Raw genomic sequence first — 22,805 nt, forward strand, 5'->3', positions numbered from 1 at the left:
TGAAGTGCGATTTTCTATCTCTTCGTCCCGACTTTCAAAACCACAAAATGTGTTAAATTTTTTGTATTAATTAGATATTTAATCAATACAAAGCTCAAAAATTCTAAAAAATACTACATAAATTTGTTAAAAAATATTGCAAAAATTTTATCTTGGAAGATTTTCAGGAAAAATTTCATACTTGTTTTACATTTTACTCCTATATTGGTAGATACAAATTATTTGGTTTGAAATTACAAATTATTTGGTGACCCAAATAGTTTCAAAATGGACCAAATACCCAAATATTGGTATTTGTAATTGACAACCCTAGTTAAATTTCTAACTTATAGGATAAGAGTGCCCCATAGTGACCTCACTAAATCCAGATTAAATCCTAATTTTTCCCCTCAATAGAAAATGAACCAAATTCAAATAGTATGAATCTCATCATCAATTCATACTTAAGTGACTCATTTTGATGCCAATATGCCATTCTGAATTTTAAATAAATTATTAAACGTGCATTGAGTTGCTAAATGCTTATTTTCTAGACTTATTAACGTATTCCTTTGCAACTAGGAAAACTGTCACGTTTGTGAAAGTAAATGCATGTCAATATGTCAACTGTCTACTTTACAATGCAACTACAATCACTCCAATAAAGGTATAAGCCCAAAAAAATTACCATATGATGGTCAAGTTTAAAGTCTTGATTCATGGAATTATTTTGGGAATAAAAACATGTGAAAGTCGATTAAATATTCGAGGAAAGTGAAGAATTCTTTGCTTACGTAGAATAGGAACGTACGTGCTTAATGACACATATTGGGCTGGTAATGGTATTGATGAATTTTATATAAAGTTGCGAAAGTATTAAGTTGGAATTTTTTAGAATTTTTATACGTAAATTGCGCATTTAATTGACTTCAACTGGTTTTTATTGAAGAATATTCATCCAATCCACTAAATGTTTGCTTCTCCTGCATAATGACTTACTTAAACTTATGCTTTCCCGAAATCCCGGTCCCGAAACTTTTCCGGGACCGGGACGGGATCGGGACGGGACCGGGAAATCCCGGGATTTCCCGAAAAAAGATATGTTCTCAAAAGTACAAAATTTTAATGTTTTTTCAGTGTTTTTAAGCTTGATATATATTTTCAAAATTTAATGATTGATTTAAATTTAAGAAGTCTTGAACCTGACTAGTTTTAAATGATTTTAAAATTGCATTATACTAAAAAATTCTGATTATAACTTTCATTTTCACCGTTTATATGGTTATGAAGAAAAAAATCTTAGTTATGTGAAATAATCTCTAATATTTGTAATCAATTAAAAAAGCATTGAACATTACAATTTTTGAAAAACCTTAAATTAGCTGAAACTCAATAGGTTTATTTAAAAGGGTTTGTTTGATTTAGGTTTATATTATTAATGCGACTGCATTTCAGAACAAAAATCAGAAGACCATAATAAATTTTAAATTTTTAACTCAAAAACATTCAAAATTCGAATTTATAGCTCCATATTTTCCATGTTTTTTGATAAAATCATTTAATTTATCTTGATTTTAAAGTTTTTTTTTTACAAATTAAACGTCTTTTATTTTTATTTTTTTTTATTTTGTTAAGAGTTTATAAGAATTTTTTAAAACCTGGTCCCGCGGGACCGGGACGGGACAGACCCGGGTTTTCCCGGTCCCGGTCCCGGTCCCGGTATCGAGAAAGCATACTTAAACTTATACTTATTCTTATACTTACTCCTTCTGAATTCATCCAACTCAGTGGTGGACAATTTTTAATTTTTTGTGGCTCACCTCGGTAGTAAGTCACGACCAATACACGGCATGGGGTTCATAGCTTTTCCAAGAAATTCCTGCGGCGCACAGACTGGCAAGCACTGATCTAGCTTGAAATGTAAGTAAACCCGATCATTACCCATCCCAAATGACTAATTCCTAATAAAACGCCCAATTTCATTACCCAAAACGACAACAAATCCACAAACACTCACAAAATAAATGCACTATAAGAACCGATGTCACAGAAAAGAAAATAATAAAAAAAAATACCGCAAAATAGCACAAAGGTTGCTTGATTAAAAATTCAAATTACAACAACACCGTCAACAAATTCGATTCTAATTAATTCGATTTCCTTTGGTAGCCTTTTCAAGTCGATCGACTATAAAATAGAAAGACATTTCAAGCTTAACATTCAGTTTTTTCATTCAATTGATAGTGATAAGTAGAAGTTGAAATAACTGAAGGAAGTGCAATAAAAAAAAAATTCATTTTTTAACATCAAATTAAGGATTAACATAACCAACAATGGCTGTGGAGCAAATCATACAGAGTAGTCTGTTCTCATCTCCACTGGTGATGCCTCTCCTTGCAATTGCTTTCGTTCTTGCTGCTGTTCATTTCTGGCAGATGACAAGAAGAGAAAGAAGATTTGGAGATTTACTTCCAGGACCACCGACAGTTCCAATTATTGGAAATGCTTATTACTTCTTGAATAGCACAAATCATGGTTAGTACAAGACATTTTGAGGTTATGTCTAACAAAAATTTTATTAATTTTAACCATTTTTTTTTTTTAGAAATTTTCAACAAGGCAATTGACCTCGTCAACTGCTACGGAAGCGTTGTTCGCGGATGGGTAGGACACAAACTTATGGTCGGTCTCTCAGATCCACGTGATGTTGAACTCATCTTGGGAAGTCATGTTCATATTGACAAGTCAGACGAATACAGATTCTTCCAGCCATGGCTCGGCAATGGCTTGTTGATCTCAACTGGAGATAAATGGCGTACACACAGAAAACTCATTGCACCAGCTTTCCATATGAATGTCTTGAAGAGTTTCATGAACACATTCAATGATAATAGCAGATTTGTTATTAAGAAATTGATGAAGGAAAATGGAAAGGAATTTGATTGTCATGACTATATGAGTGAGGCAACTGTTGATATTTTATTGGAAACAGCTATGGGATCAAAGAGAACAAGTGAAAGTGAAGAAGGATTTAAATATGCAATGGCTGTAATGAAGTGAGTATTGAGGCTTTACTGGAACTAAATAAAAAGTCCTCACAGCAACATAACCTCAAAATTAACTAAACCCCCAAATTTTCCCATTCCAGAATGTGCGACATCCTCCACAGACGTCAATTCAAGATCTTCTCAAGATTTGAACCATTCTTCACCCTCACAGGTATGAAGGAACAACAAAAGAAGCTCTTAGGCATCATTCACGGTATGACACAACGTGTCCTCAACGAAAAGAAGGCAGTCTTTGATAAGAACTTGTCAGAAGGTAACTTACCATCACCATCACTCCAGGAAATTATCAAGACTGACGCATCAGTCGATCAAGCCATTAAGAAAGCAAAGGCAAAGGCACAAAATCTTGAATCTGGTCTTCGTGATGATCTTGATGACATTGATGAAAATGATGTCGGTGAGAAGAGACGATTGGCATTCCTTGATTTGATGATTGAAACTTCACATTTCAATCCACAACAATTGTCACAAGATGAAATTAAGCAACAAGTAGACACAATTATGTTTGAAGGACATGACACAACAGCTGCTGGATCTAGTTTCACATTGTGTATGTTGGGATGTCATCCAGACGTTCAAGAGAAGGTTTATCAGGAACAAAAGGCAATCTTTGGTGATTCAGATCGTGACTGTACATTCGCAGACACATTGGAGATGAAATACTTGGAAAGAGTCATTTTTGAGACATTAAGGATGTACCCACCAGTTCCAATTATTGCTAGAAAAATTAACAAAGATATCCGACTTGCATCATGTGATCAAGTTGTTCCAGCTGGTGCAACAATCATTATTGCTACAGTTAAAATCCACCGACGACCTGACATCTATCCAAATCCAGACAAATTCGACCCCGACAACTTCTTACCAGAACGTACATCCAACAGACATTATTATGGCTTCATTCCATTCAGTGCTGGTCCACGATCATGTGTTGGACGTAAATACGCAATGTTGAAATTGAAGGTTCTTCTCAGTACAATTGTGAGAAACTTCCATGTTAAGAGTACAGTTCCAGAGAAAGATTTCAAGCTACAAGCTGATATCATCTTGAAGAGAACTGACGGATTCAGAATTAAATTGGAACCAAGAAAGAGCAAGGCTAACTAAATTGAATATTTAAATTTTAATGGACAATGACTCATGCAGACCGCGAAGAAATGGACATTGATAGACGGAATATGAACTAGTTTTAAGCTTCCATACTTTCCTATCTTCTATTTCCTTGGGATGGACTTGGTTTGTGTGGATTGTGATAGTCGTTTAAGGATGTAAAATTGGCAGTTTTTAAAGGTTTTAAAGATGAATTCGGTAATTTTTGAGGATTAAAAAAAGTTGTTTAGAATTTATCAAATTAGTTAAATTTAGAATTAGAGCTAAATTGACATAATTTAGAAGAAAATGGAACATAATTTATGAATTTTTCATTAAAATGCATACAAAATCCTTGTTAAAAAATTAAAATTGCACGAAAAATTCTAGAAAATTGTTGTAAAAAGCCAGAACTTCACAATTTGCTAAATTAGGCGCCGTTATGTCCCCGTATGGTAAGACATAAAGTTGGCCTAACTGCACCGTGACGGCTGATTTCGAACCATTTTTCCGACGCATTGTGCCGCTCGGGACGCACTTTAGACACAATTTTAGAGCCACTGATTCAGAAAATGTCCAAAAAATTAATTTTGCCTTAGTCTAATATTATCCAAAAAACTAGGGATAATTAAAATTTAGTTTAATTTCAAAAAGTTAGGAATAAAAAATTCGAACCTTAACTAAATTGATAAATTGTATGTAAAGTTGCATAAGCTAAAGGATTAAATTATGTAGAAAAATTCAAAAAAATTAGGTTTCGTGTCCAAAAAACTTAAAATTTGTTGTAAAATTCAACTTTAGTCTTAAATTTCAAAATCATTAGATTGTCCATCAAAATTGATAATTTTAGTCTAAAAATGAGCAAATTCTGATTAAATTTGACTTATTCATCTTTAAAATCACACAAAAATTGGAAATGTTTTGCTTAAAAATTAAGAATATTTGACAAAAAGCCAAAAAATCCAAAAAAAAAAATCCAAAAAGTCACAAGAAATTTCAAAAATCTCCAAAACATCCTTAATGACTATCTAAAAATCCTATCAATCCATGTCCATCTCAATCTCTTCCACCTATCATATTTATTTCCTTCTTCCTATTTCCTCTATATCTCTCACTATCAATTCTATCCCTGCAATGAACATGAAAAAAATCCTACAAAAAAAATTATTAATTATAGAAAAAAAAGCAAGAAAACAATACATTCAGCTCATTAAGCACTCTCACTGTGATTCTTTAGTCTTTTTATTTTATTTTTCTAATCTTATAATAAATGTTTTTGTTGAAAAGGAATTTCAGATTGTCGTCTAACTTTATTAGATGTTGTTACACTAAATTTAGGTTAATGATGGACCGGAAACATGAAATTTATCAAAACAAAATTTCCTTTTCACACTGTTTTATCTGAAGAAGCTACAACATGATATTGAGGATGTGATTAATCGATATCGCTTAATTAAAACAATATTGAAGGAAACAAAGCTGAAAAGGACATGAGAAAGAAGACGAAGAAGAAGGAGAAATTAAGAATGAAGAAAAATTGGAACAAGTTGCTGCACGTGTCCTGTGCTGCTTTTTGGGAGCTACTTGGCATTTTTTTAGATTTTTTAAAAGATCGTAAAAGTCGTTTAATTTGACAAAATGTTTTTAAGTTTTTTAATTTAAATTTTGAAAAAATTTAAAATTCACATGACCCCCCCCCCCTTTTTTTGTTAAAAAAAATTGAAATTTGAAATAAATTTTAAAAAAATAAAATCAAATCCTGAAAATATTCAAAAATAAAAAACCTTTCTTTTAATTTCCATTCAGTTACATTTATGAATTAATAATTTTTTTATCATCAATTTTATTATTTATTCTTATTGTTTTTCAATTGTTATCAATCTATATTAATTAGTCATTATTATAATTAGTATCATAGATTCATTCTTCATTTTTTTTATAATTTTTATAATCAATCTTTAAGTATTCCATTATTTCATTTATGTTTTGTGTCTCATTTTTTTAATGGACTGAAGGTCACAAAAATTTATAAAATTACCCATAGAATTAAATCTTATGTTTTGAAATATTTATTATATTTTTTTTTTTGTTTTAAATTCTAAAGTCAGTACGGAATTGTTTTAGATATTTTTTTTTTTTTGTTCGAAATTCAAATGGTTTGGATGAAAAAATTGAAAATTTCAATTTTAAACAAAATATTCTGATTTGATATTTGAAATTGATTTTATATTACTTTACTAAATTTGAAAAATTATCGAAATTCACTTAAAATTATTAAAATTTATCTTAAAAATCAATTTGAATTAAATTTTTAATTTAAAATAATTAATTTAAATTTGAATTTGAATTGAAATAAAAAAAATATTAATTAATTTTGAAACTAGAAATTAAAACTCAAAAAATATTATTTTGTAATTTTTTTTTTAATTTTTCTCCAAATCACGTGAATTTTTAAACTTTGATAACATTTATTATTAGTTTTTTTTTTTTTGGGATGAGAATTGTTTTAAAATTAATTGAGACATTTTTTTGTCCTATCGCATTGTTAATTATTACAAATTTTCTTATTATCATCTTTTCAAGATTCTCAATCAGTCATACCCAAAACTCTTAATTAAAATGAATTTTAAGATTGAAAAATTTGAATATTTTTGTTTTCTCATTTCAAATCTGATTTTAAAAATTCAAACTTTAAATTCCATTTTAATCAAAAATTTCCATCAAAATCTACCAAATTTAGTCCTAAAGATAAAAATCTAGCAACAAAATTTCAATGTTTTTCCATCAATGAAAAGCATTAAAGGTTAATTTTATTATGTCCAATACTAGAATTATATCCTTCGAAACAATTTTCAGCTAATTTTGTTGTAAATATTGAATAACAATTTTCTTTGTTCAACAATAAATGAAATTAAAAATAGATGCTGGTTTTGAGGTTAGGTTTTGGTCAAATTTGATGAAATTTTGCAAGTTTTTGATGAAATTTTGCAATTTTTAATTCAAATTTGTAATTTTTTGACAAATTTTTGTCAATTTTTACAATTTTTTTTTTTCAAAATTTAAAAATTAAATTTATTTAAATTTCTCCAATTTGACACCAAATCAACCCCAAACCCAGCATCCAGACAAAAAAAAAAATCTATTTTTTATTTGATTTATCTAGTTTTAAGTTTTATGCCGACAATACGATGAGACTGTTTGACATTACCAAATTTTGAAACTCCTCAAGTTTTTTCAATTTCCAAAAAAACAACAGAAATTTCAAAATTTAATAATTTTATTCATTAATAAGTTTGAATGTTATTCGAAATTGTGTGTCGTGAAATCAATCTGTCTAATCTACGTGGTGAAGTGGCTGTTTTCGGTCTTCTTAAAATTGTTATTTTATTTAGTTTTTTTGCAGTTTTTCAAATATGAACATCTACGTTATACAGAACAGTGTCATCATTTGATATCACTAAATTATTTAGGTATTGTTTCAATAGTGCTAAAAGAATCAGTCTAAAAATTTCAAGGTTATTCATCATAGAGTTGTTTTATATGTGTTTGCATGGGTGGATGTCGGTTGGAAAGTTTAAATTTAAATTCTCAAATTCCGTTAAATTTTCAAATTATTTAAAACCATCCGACCAGCACCCACCTAATAATTATGGTATATTTCAGGACATTTTCTTCTACAATTGTTACAATAAAAGTCAATAAATCATAAAATTCCTACAGGTTCTAGTGTTATTGGTTGTGGATATTCTTTTAAATACTGATAGATAACTATTTCTGGAGATGGGTTCGTGTATATTATTTTAATAATAACTGTTGCATCTTTTTTTTTGTCACAATGTAATTAATTTTATAAATTATTCATAAAATTAACACTGAAATCACGCTATTGACGAGGAACTACAAAACTTTTTTACTTAAACTAATACAAAATTCCTACAATTTTTCGAAAAATTCTAGTTGTTAAATGTTATTAGAATTTGTTAAAGTCGATTGAAAATTAGATAAGAAATCGTGGAGATTTTAAAACATTTCTAAGTTGAGATTAGGGCTAAATTGGCTACTGAATTTTAAATTTTTATTCCAATCTGCTAAGTTGCTTTTACAATTAATGCACTAGCATTACAATCAATTTCTAATTATTTTTTGAAAGATATTGTCCAATAAGGTACTTTGAATTTTACTACCAATTATTTCCTTTACTATATGTGAGTAAACAGACTACATTAATTTCGCAAATCAAAATTTCGACTCCAGACTAGTGATAGTCTGATTTGGTGTCGGAATCAGTTTAAATACGGCACCATGTAAGTTTCATGCCGACCTTAGTTAGTATTTTTGAACAATATTTTTACTTTTGCTATAGCTCAGTTATTAACTCGCCTTTAAAGAGTTATGTCGAGCTATGAATTGATCTAGTAATTCAAGCTTGTCTTGTATAGAAAACGATCATCTGTAACTTTGAAGCTACCTCTCAATTTTCAATATATTTCAACTATCCATTCATTTAAAATTCCTAAATTTTGAACAGTTGCTACTTAAAGTTTAGTTAATAAGAATCTAGTTAAACAGTCCATACAACTAACAGAAGACCCCAATTGCAAAAATCGGTCAATTAATCCAAATTTTAACCCCAGGAAGAAATGAATACAATGATACCGAATTCGGTTTGAATTCGACAATAAGTAAGAATCGGTTTAACGATTTTGTTCAAATCCGGCATCATACCAGACCAAGAATCATGCATTTTTGACCAATTTGTATTACACTTTAACTATTTGGGTGTCTTTCCTTCCACTATCTCAGCATTCTCAATTTTTGACACTAAATATGATTTATACGATTTCGTATCTAATTTCCATCCGACTTTAACTTACAAAATTTAATGGAATTGCTTGTCTAGTGGACAAATTACAGATAAATTAAGGTTAATTATCAATATACTAATCAAAAAAGGTGCTAGGTTGAGAATTTGTTAAAGTTAAGAATTCAAAATCTCATGATTTTGACTATAATTTGTCCACTAGACACTTCACACTAAAAATTGGAAGCTTCATAGCATTTATTGACTCAAAAATTAGCCAAAAATACCACAAAGCTCCCAAAATTTGTTATCTACTTAATTCTAGCTTCAAACTCAAAAAGGATTGCAATGAGAAGAAAAAAAAAATTATACGAAATTTTGTTAAAAACTATATTAAAGGAATAAATTGCCCCTTAAAGCTATGCAATCATTAAAACACTCATACAAAGAAAAGAAAGAAAAAATATATTTTTCGACGATTTCACCTAAACTATGTCATACATCTCTTATGCAGCTATAATTGCTATCGGAACGTGTTTCTTTTCCTTCCGTTTCAGATATTTTAATAAAAATTCAATTGCCCATGCGACAATGCAAAGAATTATGCAAAGACTTTGCGAATGTATACAAACGGGAAATGAACCAGTCAAGTCACGTATTGCTCCGATTAATGGTCCAAAAAGAGCAACAAAAATTCCTTTTCCGACCATGTGCCATCCAAATGCTGCTGGTAACTTTTCAAGTGATGAATATTCACTGACGGTGAGGGTGAAGTTGCTGAGTGCAATTCCACGGAAAAAGCCGGCGATGCATAGCCAGACCATCATGTTCGAAAATTCAGTTTGTTCGGCTAAAACTGTTAGAATGAGAAAAATATGGAATTAATTTAAATTGAAGATCGAATTTTATTATTTTTTCGAATTTCGAAATCCAAATTTCGAATTTTTTGAATTTCGAAAATCAAAGTTCGAATTTTTCAATTTCGAAACTTAAAGTTCGAATTTTTAAATTTTGAAAAATAAAGTTTAAGTTTTAAAATTTCCAAATTTAAAGATCGAATTTTTCAATTTCGAAACTTAAAGTTCGAATTTTTGAACATACCTGATCTGGTAATTGCAACAAAAAATATCGAAGTCATAAACACAAGACGCTTTGAGACCTTTGTCTTATCACAAATTGGTGGTACAATAACACGAGCCAAAATATCAGTCAATGCAGAAATACTTAAACAATATGCAGTATCAGTTTTCGAATATCCAAGATTAGCAAGAAAGAATGGCGTAACCATTTTAAAATTCATCTCAGCAACATAAAAGATTGACAATCCAAAAAGAATATTTAAATATGTTCCATCCTTCAATAAATCAATATCCATCAATGTTGCAAATCGTCGCCAGAAAGATGCTTTCTTTGGCTTCGGCATTTCGAGTCCAACTTCCGAGCCCTTAATAAAGTCTGGACATGACAGCTTCGATGTGATGTCGGCTTTACTCATCTTGAAGGATGAGTTGAGTGAATCACGATAAAGAGATGTACCGACGTGGGTGTTGACACGACGGATGAATTGTGAGTCATATTCTTCTTGGTCTCGGTCGCCAGTCTGGAATGATATGATAAATATTCGATAAGTTTTACATGTAAATGTGATGGAAATTCAATATAATTTCCTTACCTCCAAGTGAATTTGTAGACAACTTCCGCTGAAATCCAAATGTGACAATGACGAAATTACAGATTCCTTTCGTTTACGAATCATTTGTGTCATGTCAGCGTGGGATGTAATTTTTGGCAGCGTTGGAATGCGCTTAGCCAGCATATTATTTGAGCTTGTTATACGTGGAAATGTTGGACGTTTCGGTACACCAATTGGTAAAATCAAACTATTATTGCTATTTTCTGATATTTTCCTTTCACGTCCTTCATGTCTGCGATTATTGAACAAAAGTGTTTGAATTTCAGGCAGAGAGTCCTCATCACCATCATCTTCTTGAATAATTGTCAGTGCTGGATATTCTTGTTCCATCATTTCAACGTCAAGCTCTTCTTCCTTCAAGTGCCACTTTACTGGCTGCAATAAAATAGATCCAATTGCCGAATGAAGTGCTAATCCAGCCAGAATAAGAACAGCACCGCGGAATGAAAATTCTTCAAGTAAAAGTCTAACGAGTTGTGGCATAATTAACATTCCTAATGCTGTTCCGGCCATAGACAGTCCAACTGCTTGTCCCCTTTTTTTCGTGAAATAATGGTTTAAGGCAACGAATGCAGCACTCATTGCTAATCCAACTCCAACGCCTGAAACGAGAAAATAGAGAGGAAAAATTGATTAATTTGGAATTCTGTGAGAGTGCCTTTGAGGCTTTGTCGGATGGAGTTTTGGATTGAATGCATGAGGATGTGCATTTTTGTGTTGTAATGGAATTGACGGATGTAACCCGAACAGCACAAGGTGGCGAGCCGTCATGGTAACACGAAATCAGCCGCCAATGTACCGTCAGGGCAGTTTAGCGTCTTGCTGTTAAATCGACGATGAGGTGTGCCCTATCGATTACTTTGTGTTGTTCGGGTAAGGATTTAGTTTCGGGGTGAATTGAGTTCGATATGAAACAATGGATGCTACAACCGAAATCTGTTATAAATGAATCAAAATTGATATTTGTTCATTTGAATTTGGATCTATTGAACTCACAAAGCATTCTGATTGAATATAAGGCAATTAGAGCTGCGATGAACACATTTAAAGGAAGTCCTGCTAACAAAAATGCAAATTTTACCTCAAACCACCCAAAAATTTGCATCAATTCCGACTAATCTTCATTCAAATAAACCAAAATCTCATAAATGACTCTTAAAATTAAAAAATTCATCCTATAAAGCTTATAGCACAGCTTTATATTGCACAATTAAGCAAAACTATTCTTGGCTTTCATCCCAGTCTAATGAATATTCTGAAAAATTCATCTCTCCGTTTAAATTTAATTATAGCTAACAAATTTGTCCCCACCCACACTCGTTAAATGACATTTTAAAGAAAAATTCCATCAACTTGAAGTATTTAGGATTTACTGTGCGGGGGTGTCCCGATGACATTGAAAATTTGAGTGTAATTTATCACATAAATGAGCATTTTATGACGTAAGAGTTTGTGTCTATGACGAACTTTTATCTTGTTCATAATAATCGGATAAAGTATTCAAAACATTTGTCGTAGACAAATAAACAGCTTCACATTCCAGATGTTGTTCTTCAGGAAGTTTCGAGTTGTTTGCGTCTTCATTTAGTTATCACTAAATTAATATTTTAATTTATCATATTTTATTGGATTGTTGTCTTTTTTGGTTGTTCTATGAGAACGGAAGAATGTTCCTACATATGTGGAGCTTAGGTTACAGACATCTGACTCTGTTGATGGCTCTGTCACCTAGATTGGACATTTTATCTGTCAGCATGTTAAACTGACATTCATTTCATCACTGTTCTGAGTACAATAGCTTTATGAGCTCCAGAACGCTGTTGTTCTTGTTATTCCAACCATGGGCGGTGAAACACACTTGTGTTTACTGTCCCAGCAGTGACATTTTCACTCACAATAGTTGTTTCATGGGTTGTTCGTATTGTTTCCTTAGCAACTATCCATCTCAGACATGGATCTTTGAGGATTAGAGTTTTAAGACGGTACGAAGGTCTAGAAGAACATTGAACACATTTTTTGATTAAGAGTTATGCCAAAAAAGGGATTGATCTCTACAAAATCTCAGACTTATGATGAATTTCAATCATTTTTCCAAAAATAAACTTCATTATTAAGTCAAGCTGTTTAAAATCATCTTATAAATACACTTCCGACGAATTTAGGAATATTTTTATCTTATTTTTACAAAACAGTCTCAAAAGGTATAAATTTTGGCTTAATTCATTCACGAGTTCCATAAATGTTTTCATTACATTAATAATCAGCAAAACGCACATTAAATTATTATATTTTATGCCAACAACTCTGAAGAGCAAAAGTTTCCGTTATTTAGTCCTAAATTTTGAATTTGAATTAATTTTGTGTACGAAAAAATTTACACACACATATGCAAATCAAAATTTTTGTCTTTTGTTTTTCCAACTTATTCAAAGTAATAAGCAAGGATTGTGTATCATAATTAAAATTTTAGTAATCTTTAAAAATATTTCTTAAAATTAGAAGGCATTTTAATTCAATATTGACACAATTTACAGCAAAAAAACTTAATTTAATTCTGATTGGTCAATTTTGTAAACATTACTAATACATGAAAATACGCACACAACAATAGCAAAGATAATTTGTTTTTAATTAATTTTACTACTTTTTTCTTTAGTTTTGTGAATTATTATTCACTTTCAATTAGAAATAGCATATATATTTATGTTTGCATAGTTCATAAGTTGATTTATTACTTAGAAATCATTTATTTCTAAGGTTTTGTATAAAGAAATTTAACGGACTCGATGTACTAAAATAAGGAATAAAAAAATTCCTTATTTCAAATTTTAGAACAAAATAAGGAAAACCGTTACGTCTTCAGAGTTGTTGGATTTTATGTTCCAACTCCAAATATTACATAGAGCTTGAAAAAGTTTGAAGTTTAAAAGATTTAATTAGCCTAATTGAAGCCTAATTAATGTTTACTTTCGCGAGAAAAAAATGATACAAATGATTGCAAAATAAGAAGCTTTTTTAGCGAATTCATAGGGAGAAAGTAATTTGGCTCAGTGACTAATGACTTTTAAAATTCAATTACTTTAAATGAGATTTGGAAAGTATGTTTTGGTCAAATTTGGCTCTTTGGATATTTTGGGTTATTATGTAATTCCAAAAATGGTCAATTTTATCAATTTTCTCTCTATTTGTTGCTGAATATTATTGAGGGACTTAGTCAGAAATGGCCAAAAAAAGTCTTAACCTCCTTCAACCCATCCAAATTTCTCTGACACTCTTTGGTAGCCTTTAATTTGCTTCATGCTTCTTTCTTTGAATCAAAAATTCTTGTTCAACAAAATTAATAACTGACATCAATTTAAGAATTTTCTTAAAAATCCTTTTCTATTATCTTAAATGAAAAAGGTCAGATTTATTCCAGATTTATTAATACAACGTCAGAAAATAAGCTATAAAATCAAGATTCATTGCTCTTCTAAAAGGTCAATATTTAATACAAATTAAACGAAAAATTTTTAAGCTTTATAAAAATTAGAACTAATTTGATTTTTGATAAATGTTCTACAATCTTTAATGTTCATTGATTTGAATTAAATACAGTTTTATGAGACAAAGAATGACTGTAATTCAAGAGAAAGGCTTGGACAAAAAAGATAAATAATTTTAGCAAAACATTCCGAATATTTTCATGAATTTCACAATAAATTTTTAGGATGAAATGAAGAATAAAATCTCAAAAATTTTTGTCGGTCTTCTCATTTTATATAACATTAATTGGAATGGGGATGTTTGGAAGTTATGGAACGTTTAAAATGGCATGTTAAGATTATCCTGATTCACTGTTCCTAGTTGACAAAAAAAAAGTTAGAACAAGTCATTACTGGACATTAAACTTGCCATCAACTAGTTATAATGTATTTTTGTCCATTCGAGAGTATTGCTTTTTAGCTAAATCGTGAATTCCAAAATGCGTAACTTCGTAACGAAATTGTAAACCTTTTTAATAATTCCCTAGTTTGTGAACGAAACCTACTGAAACCTTTTCAGTTTTTTGTGAATTTTTAAGACGCAATTGAATGAATATGGAAAGGATTCAAATAAATTTAGAATTGGATTCATTCAAATTTTACATAAGAAAGTTTTGCAATAAAGCTCATATTAAGTAACTTGCATGACTTCGATTGTATAATGAATCCAAAAATCTTTAAAGCTTCTTGCTCCTATTGCTCATTTTTTCCTGACTGTTGTACACGAAAGAACAACCAAATAGTCAGAATAACAATCAAATGCTTGAGGTTTCTTGTCTTTATCATGACAGCTACATGATAAAATTGTGGTAAGCGTAGTTACAGAGATCTCCAAAGTTCCCTTGACAGTTTTATTATTAATCATGCTCGTGCTGCATCTAATCATACAAAATAATGATAGAAATCAATTTCTCAGTAAGACCTTCATCCTTTTTACTTAACTACTCAGTATTTGAACTTGCTGGTTTGACTTTACAAGCTTAATGTAGCAGAACCTTCTAAAGCATATTCAACACTATGCAGCATCTCAGTATCAATAGCAGTTTTAATAAATTTTTAAAGACTCCAACTTTTATAAAAATCAATTTAAAGCACATCTCATATCCATTAGATATCCCATTTTTATCAGATAATATAAAATCTTTCCTTAAAGCAAATAATAAATGTACACCCCGTACTCTATTCCATTTTATCCTTGTCTATTATTCAGTTTATTATTATTATATCCAACACTATAAAAGCTAAACAACAATTTCTTTTTTTCTTTTTATGAGCACAACAAATGCGCTCACGTTTATGATTATTTGTACACATGGCAAATATCCTCGAGTGATTTTTATTCATAATGGAAACATCCTGCGAGACATGGTTGGTGCCGTAAGATTATGAAGTTGATATTGATTGATATTAATGGGATTTTTGAGTTTTGAAGGATGTTGTTTAATTTGGGATTTTTGGAGGAGATGTGGAGAATTATTGGGAATATGGATGGGGATGTTCACTTATTATGTGCAAGGATGGGAATAGGATAGGGAACGGGATAGGGAGATGAGATAGGGAGATGGGATAGGGAGATGGGATAGGGAGATGGGATAGGGAAACATTGAGTTCAGCTTGACCAGGGAAAGTTCCAAGACACTTATTCACTACCTCACAACCACCCAACCCTGCGACTCACTACCAAGTATAGCCAAATGAATATTATGAAACTTATAAAAAAAAGAATCTTTAAAATCCTATTTACTTAATGACAAGTTCATTTCATATTAATGAGATTAAAGCATAATAAAAGGTTGTAATATATGCAAAATAAATAAAAGTACATGAAGAGCTCATAGAGAAAAACGATATGAAAATTATTGCATAAACAGAATTGGCGACAGGGAGCATTTTCATTATGATAATATCATCACGAAACATTAAAATTAAAAATAATAAAAAAGTATCATAAATGTCAGCTCATTTTCCAACCACATATCAAAGCTGTTACATAATTTGTGCAGCAAAATGAGCTTCTTTATCTCATTTTTATGTCTGTTTCACTAGATAAAGTTCAAGGTTGATTCCAATATTTAATGAGAAAATATGTCCGTGCATCATTTCGTATGCAAGGTGCATCCACATAAAGAATTTTCTCTCATATTTTTTCAAATAAATTGTAATAAAAGTTGTAGAAACAAAACTATTGGAAGTGACGTTTTTGTGTTATAAAATTCATGAAGCGCTTGTCGATGCAAACAGCATAAACAAGGTCAAGTTCATGGTAAATGCAAGCGAATCAAGGTAAAAAGGAAGAGAAACAGAATATTATGTATGTGCATAGAAACCAGTTGCTGCAAATGTGGTAAATCAATCAATGGCTTTTAAAAATTATTTATTTATATTTTTGTGGTTATTCGACAGTTGGACAATGACAATTGAAATTTTGTTTTGTGTGCTATTTTTGTAGTTTGTAATTAAATTATATTGAGGTATTGTTATTCTTAGTACGGGATTATATAAGTGGGAGCTTGTAGATTATTATAGAATTTATGTAAGTTGGTGTAGCCCGAGTGACACAAATGAAGAAATGTCCGTCACGCAGCATTTAATGCTCCACTAAACCTCTTGAATTGTTACCAAATGGAAGTCGCTTTCATGTGGCCATTTAGCCTCAGTTTGGCAGCTCTATGAACGACATTTGGTCTTGTGGAGCCATAAAACCTCCATACCGGACCCTTCCCCATTTGTGTCGCTCGGGCAACTATCTTCTCTACATTGTTTAATTGAAATTAATGCAGTGAACATTGCGGGGATGTTTAGAAGCTTATGTACCGATTTGATATGGGCTATGCGGTCTTTAATTTGCCAGTTCATTAGGTTTATAATTCCATTGATTGCACATTAGTCCAACTTAAATGTATGTTTATCTTTGAAGCTTACGACTGATTAATTTTTAAGTATTTGTGCCTGTGCATCATGGTTCTATTCGAGATGGCTTATTGATTTCAGTTTTGTTTTTAAGAAGGAACAACATGAGCTATGTAATACGATTTGGTTGCTTAGCATTTGGTACCCAATTATAGGAAAGCTGACGTAATGATCATAAGTTGAAGATTCGCCTGGGGCAACCTTATTAGAATCACATTTACTGAAATGATGAGCATATATTTAAAGACTACAGAATTCAGCCTGCAGTCAATAAAGTGGAATGAGATACTGTATAATTTTTGAATTCTAAGAAATGATAGGATTCAAACCTGCACTTGAAACATGAATGATTAAGTGCATTATGAGCACATTTCTAATTCTCAGTTGTCGAGTTGATAACCTTAGTTTAGTAATTTTAATTGCAAATACATTCAATTAACAGAAATGTCTTCTTGGAAGGATTCTGTTGACAGATGTCCCTAAGAGGCAAAGAGACTGATTTTAGGTATTGTAATGGTTTTCTGTAGTATTAAATCATACTCTTTGTCTGTTAGGGAGTATTGCATTTTGTATTGGAAATTGACAAGCTTTAGCCAACGATAGGGTCAATTTCAGGCGATATTTGAGTTAGGCCATTAACCACAATTGATCAGTACGACCAGCAAAGTATCCAAGCAAGTAAACCCATCTCATCCCAGACATAATGACCCACAACATCCAATAAAACTCAAAAAACTGCGCCAAATCATCTCATGCATCACTAACTTCTTTCAATTTGTTCATTCTTCAATAAGAACCTGTTTACTTTCATCAACCATCTCTTTATCCCATATCCATCCATCAAACTCATCATAATCATCTTCTATTCATTACTCTCGTTTCTCTTTCAGTATAAAACCGGTTTTATTTTCCTCTTTTCGTTCCTTTTTGCTCCTCACAACAAAACAAAAGACAGCAAAATGTAAGGCACGAAAGATACTTTCTGATTTACGATTTCAACTCACGTTTCATGCCAAAAAAGAAGTTCTCTCTCTTACATAATCAGGTTGTTATCTTTAGGCTGGTTCTTGTAAGAAACATATGGATTTAATTGGCACAAGTATCAATAAATTCGATTCGACATTAAATTCAAACTTGTCGATTCTTTATGGCCATATTTAATAGTCATGATATTGACATTGAAAATGTGGTCGTTGGTTGAATAACGATGTGGATTTGTTGTTGGGGATTAAGCCACGGTAAGAGTAAAAACTTTTCTGTTATCTGATCTGGATGTTTTGCAAGTTTTTCTATTTTAAATCCCAACAAAGTCACAAAAGATGCTTCCCAAAAACTGGGACAACTGATAACTGTTTTTCAATACAGTGAATTATACTCTTCGATATTCCAATTGTAAAATATTAATCTGTCAGAAACCAAATCGACAAAACAATTTTTTCGAACAGATATGTGAAAAATCGATGCAAATATTTGGACGACATTGAATTTTTTGTGCTCTACCTTAAATACAACTACCGGAAAGCGAAAATGTATTATTGTGCACATTAACAGAAGCTTGGCATGTCTCCAAGCTGGGAAATGGTTGTGAGTTTGCTTTTGGGAAAATTGGTGATTTAGGAGCATTTTTTTGGAAGTGGAATAGAATTTAAAGCACAATTTAGGAAATGATGACAACGATAATGTGATATCTAGAGCCACACTGGACTGATACCGGATTTTGGGTCAATTAACCGACTTGGGCTATTTGGGTAGAAACTTAAAATGCTTTCTAATTGATCCTATGACCTGAATTGGACACAAAATGGATCTAATTCATGTTTTCATATGAGAATTCAGGTGTTCTAAGTATGTCATGCCATGAAACTGCCTAAATTGCCCAAATTTGTTTAAAAATCACATTAACATGAACCATTAGAATCATTAAAGTATCCCTACATTCAACATAACTTCTCATATTTTACTATACCTAAAATTAACTCCCACCCAATAAAACAGCCTCCAAAAAATCCCATACATTTCATAATACTTTTAATACCTAGAAATATTGCTAACGGAAAGACATTTATGCACTGACATGGCAGATGAAAGACACATGAACACATGACAAAAAAAACTGTTCAGGTTGTCATTTTTATTCATGACAATAATGAACTTCCTCGTTTAATAATCCACCATCAAACTGAGTTAGTCACGTTTTAATGGAAAAAAAAGTTGATTATAAAATTACGATTGATATGAGACTTACCATTTATGACTGAATATGTTACTAGAATGTGTGCCATGCTGGTTGCTGTTGATGTCAGTGCAAGTCCCAATGCACATAAAAGTGATCCAACGATTGCGACTTTACGATATGAGAATTCTTTCAGTAAAGGTCCAACAAAGAGTCCTGAAAAATTCATCATAATGTCGAGCATGCTAATGATGACAGCTGCGCCTGTTGTACCAACATTTAAATCTTGCAAGAGATCACCAAAGAGTAAACCAAATGATGGTTCAATTGAGCGTGTTGCAAGCTGTAAAGAGGAATATAATATTTGAATTTTAATTAACAAATCTCACAAAAGGCACATAAATTCATACAAAAAATGGTAATTAAAATGCCCATAAATATATTTAATATACTTACATTAACTAAGCTAACACCAAATGTTGCAACCCAACCGTAGCCACCTAAATGGAGAAAATAAGTTGTAAAAATATTTACTTAATTAATATTTATTTTTAAAATAAACAAATCAACAAAAGATTTGATATTTGCGACTGGGGTAAATAAACAGAGGTTTAATGTACATCAAGTTCATAAATTTTCAGACAAACGTAGAGGTTGAATTAATATTTTTGGGCAATAAATTCATCTTTTTGTATCTTGATTATATTTTTGTTGCAAATATGAATTTTTCATGAGAAATTTTAATCAAAACTGTCGAACAGTCAATATTTTTGTGATTAAAATGTTTTGCAGATAATATGAACGGATATTGAATTTTATGTCAACATTTTTGGATGTTATTGACGTGATTCGTTCAAAATTAATGGAAATAGAGTTTAAAAAGGTTTGTTAAATGTTTGATAAAAGGACTTGGATGGCGCATGATGCAGGACAATATTCCCGAGCAACACAAGACCGAGTGGACAAAAATACGTTAGAACTAGTCATAAACTGGACGTTAACTTGCCATCAACTAGTTACAGCTCATTTTTCGACTCGGGAATGCGACGAAACTCATTTTTTGCTGTAAAAAGTTGATCGAAATCAAAATCAATCAGTATGCTCAATTATACTGATTAAGTATAGTCATAGAACAATTTAATTCAAGTGACTATGCTAATTGTCTATTAGGGATTATCCTACATCTTACTAATTATTTTGTAACCTCAAAAATATTGACAATGCAGATTAAGTTTGATTATCACATATTAAACCATTTATTTATCATTAAAATCGCAAACACAAGCATCAAAACATGAGGTTGTTCACTTAAGACGTTTGATAATTAAGAAGCACAAAGAGTAGAGGATCTTTAGGATATTTTTTCCAAGAATATCTCAAGGAGCCATAGTCAAAATATACACATCAGTGTACCTCAGGACACAGGTTGCCCATCACTTCACTAGAGTATACTCAAATGCATTGAAGGCTAATCATTTTTGAGCCATGATACACTGCAAATCTAAAGTGTGACGCAGCACACAAGTTGCGCTTCAATGCTATAATGAATTCTCACTTAATCAACTCCTTAGTTTCAATGTAGCACTTCGAAATAATTTTAAACAAATACAATTTCAGCTCACAAATTTACAAAATTATCACAATTTAGCATCTTTCTGATTGACGTCATTAATGAACAATCTCCCCTCAAAAAAGCAGATCAATAATCTTACCATCGGGTGCAATCATCTTTACTGGTCGTGGTTTATCCATAGCTTTAATTAATTTAATTTAATTTCTCTCTTGTTTGTTTAATTTATCAACACAATTCACTTTTTTTGTTTGTCACTTTCTTATGAACTTATAATTAATGTCAAATGTTTGCCTACTGAAACGTATAATTTGTCACTTTTGATGGTTGAGGCTTTTTATGAAATTTCGTACAATTTTAATTTTTTCCACGTGAGTTTTTAGGTTCGCAGAATTTATTTAGAATGCTTGAGATTCAAGCAGTGCTTCACTTTTTTTGGTACCCGATAAATTTTTTCGGTAACAGCACTCAACACTTCACAAAAAAATAAATTTAATTTTTCACAAATCGACGATTTTTATAATTTTTTTAAAAATTAAGATAATTTTCACTTTAATTAAAAATGATAAAAATTATTTTTCAGTAATTATCATAAAATTAGCAGTTGATTCCGTGTCTGTTGTTGATGCACAGCATCAATAAGCTTTGTCAATGATTGTTGCTTAACTTCTCCTTTTTGTGACCACTTTGAGCTTAAATATGATACGGAATGTTGATGGATAGTTTGTTGATTAACATTGAGTAGCGTCGCTGTAGTTTTGTATGTGGTACAATCGAATATAATATTATTTTTGTTGTTATTTTGTTTTATCAACGGCTCCATTCTGTTATTTTTGTTGATGTGAATTTATATATTTTTTTGTCCGTTGTCATTGTGATGGTGTACATGAAAAGAAATAGAATTGAAGAGAATATATGAGTCAACTATTATTATTTTTATCATACACTAAGTGAATGAGTTATTAAATTTTTCGATATTAAAAATGATATAAAGATGAATTGTGACAATGACGACAGAATGTGTTTGAAACATAGTTTCAGTCTTGCTTAGCCGAAACGTCATATGAAGATGATTAGCCATATTTTAATGTTTTTGACCGTTTATGCTGGTTTGGGTTGGTTTAATTGCAACAAAGCAGAATTGGCAGGACTTTGATGAAGTGAACATAAATTTTGTGGATTTGCTGTCACAATGGAGTCCTGGCAACTCTGTTACAAAGCATCAAAGTCAAAGTAAGGAACTTGGTGAATTTATATATGAAAATATATAATTGGTACCAATTTCGAAAACTATAATCAAACTGAAACAGCATAATTCGAAATAACGGATCCTGAGTGTGAATTGGAACCCACGTCCTTCGATTTATGGTCGCATGTTCCTACAACTGAGCAATCAGGGGCTTTTTGGGGGCACCCTTAATGATATACAGTTGATAGACCATTATAGATCCCAATCCAATGACGACATATCCCGAAAATTACATAATTTTATAGAAAAAAAGGTGAAAATAGTTCCAAGAACAAGCTTGAAATTCCTCATTCCTTCCTCTAAGACATGGCTTTAGCATCAAAGCCTCAAATCCTTAAAGACAATCTTAATTTCAAACTCACTAACTCCCTCTAACAGGCCAAGAGACCGATCTATGTACGTAAATGTCATTTCTGTACCATAAAATCATGCTCTTTGCCTATTAGGATCCAAAACTTCAACTTAACAAATTCAAAGTCTACCTCAACAGCTCCCAAGTACCAAACCTCACAAAAATGCGCTCCATCCACTCATCTCCCCTATCATCTCTTACATCATCAGTCAAACTCAACAGCGTCTTTTTTTATCTTAATTGAAAAACATACAGATTTTATATTTTCATCACATCTGAGAGCACATCTTGTTATCTCTGTTGTTAGGGAAGGTTTTCATTGGTAATATGACGATATTTTATATTTTTCTAGAGCTCGTGATTTTTTAGTGTCGATAAATTGTCTTTTAAATATTTA

The 22,805-nt window shown here is 31.1% G+C and overlaps 2 protein-coding genes across 2 annotated transcripts in view; one reads left to right on the top strand and one right to left on the bottom strand.

Moving 5' to 3' along the window:
- Positions 1-2,216: 2,216 nt before the first annotated feature.
- LOC139094867 (cytochrome P450 4g15-like) lies at positions 2,217-5,365 on the top strand. The gene is made up of 3 exons (XM_070646076.1): positions 2,217-2,514; positions 2,585-3,035; positions 3,128-5,365. Exons 1-3 carry the CDS (start codon positions 2,313-2,315, stop codon positions 4,152-4,154), a joined length of 1,680 nt encoding a protein of 559 aa, XP_070502177.1. The 5' UTR covers positions 2,217-2,312; the 3' UTR covers positions 4,155-5,365.
- A 1,837-nt stretch (positions 5,366-7,202) lies between these two features.
- Positions 7,203-22,805, bottom strand: part of LOC139094866 (monocarboxylate transporter 14) — a 35,727-nt gene continuing 20,124 nt past the window's right edge. The window contains exons 2-7 of the mRNA XM_070646075.1: positions 20,950-21,631; positions 19,694-19,737; positions 19,310-19,580; positions 10,610-11,232; positions 10,039-10,537; positions 7,203-9,793 (exon numbers count right to left, since the gene is read on the bottom strand). Of these exons, the coding sequence (XP_070502176.1) occupies positions 9,444-9,793; positions 10,039-10,537; positions 10,610-11,232; positions 19,310-19,580; positions 19,694-19,737; positions 20,950-20,989 (1,827 nt within the window). The 5' untranslated portion in view covers positions 20,990-21,631 and the 3' untranslated portion in view covers positions 7,203-9,443. The remainder of the gene's footprint in view (positions 9,794-10,038; positions 10,538-10,609; positions 11,233-19,309; positions 19,581-19,693; positions 19,738-20,949; positions 21,632-22,805) is intronic.

Source organism: Chironomus tepperi, unplaced genomic scaffold, assembly GCF_022539635.2.
Source record: "Chironomus tepperi strain 1889 unplaced genomic scaffold, CSIRO-AGI_Ctep_v1 contig_359, whole genome shotgun sequence".
NCBI classification, from domain to species: Eukaryota; Metazoa; Arthropoda; class Insecta; order Diptera; family Chironomidae; genus Chironomus; species Chironomus tepperi.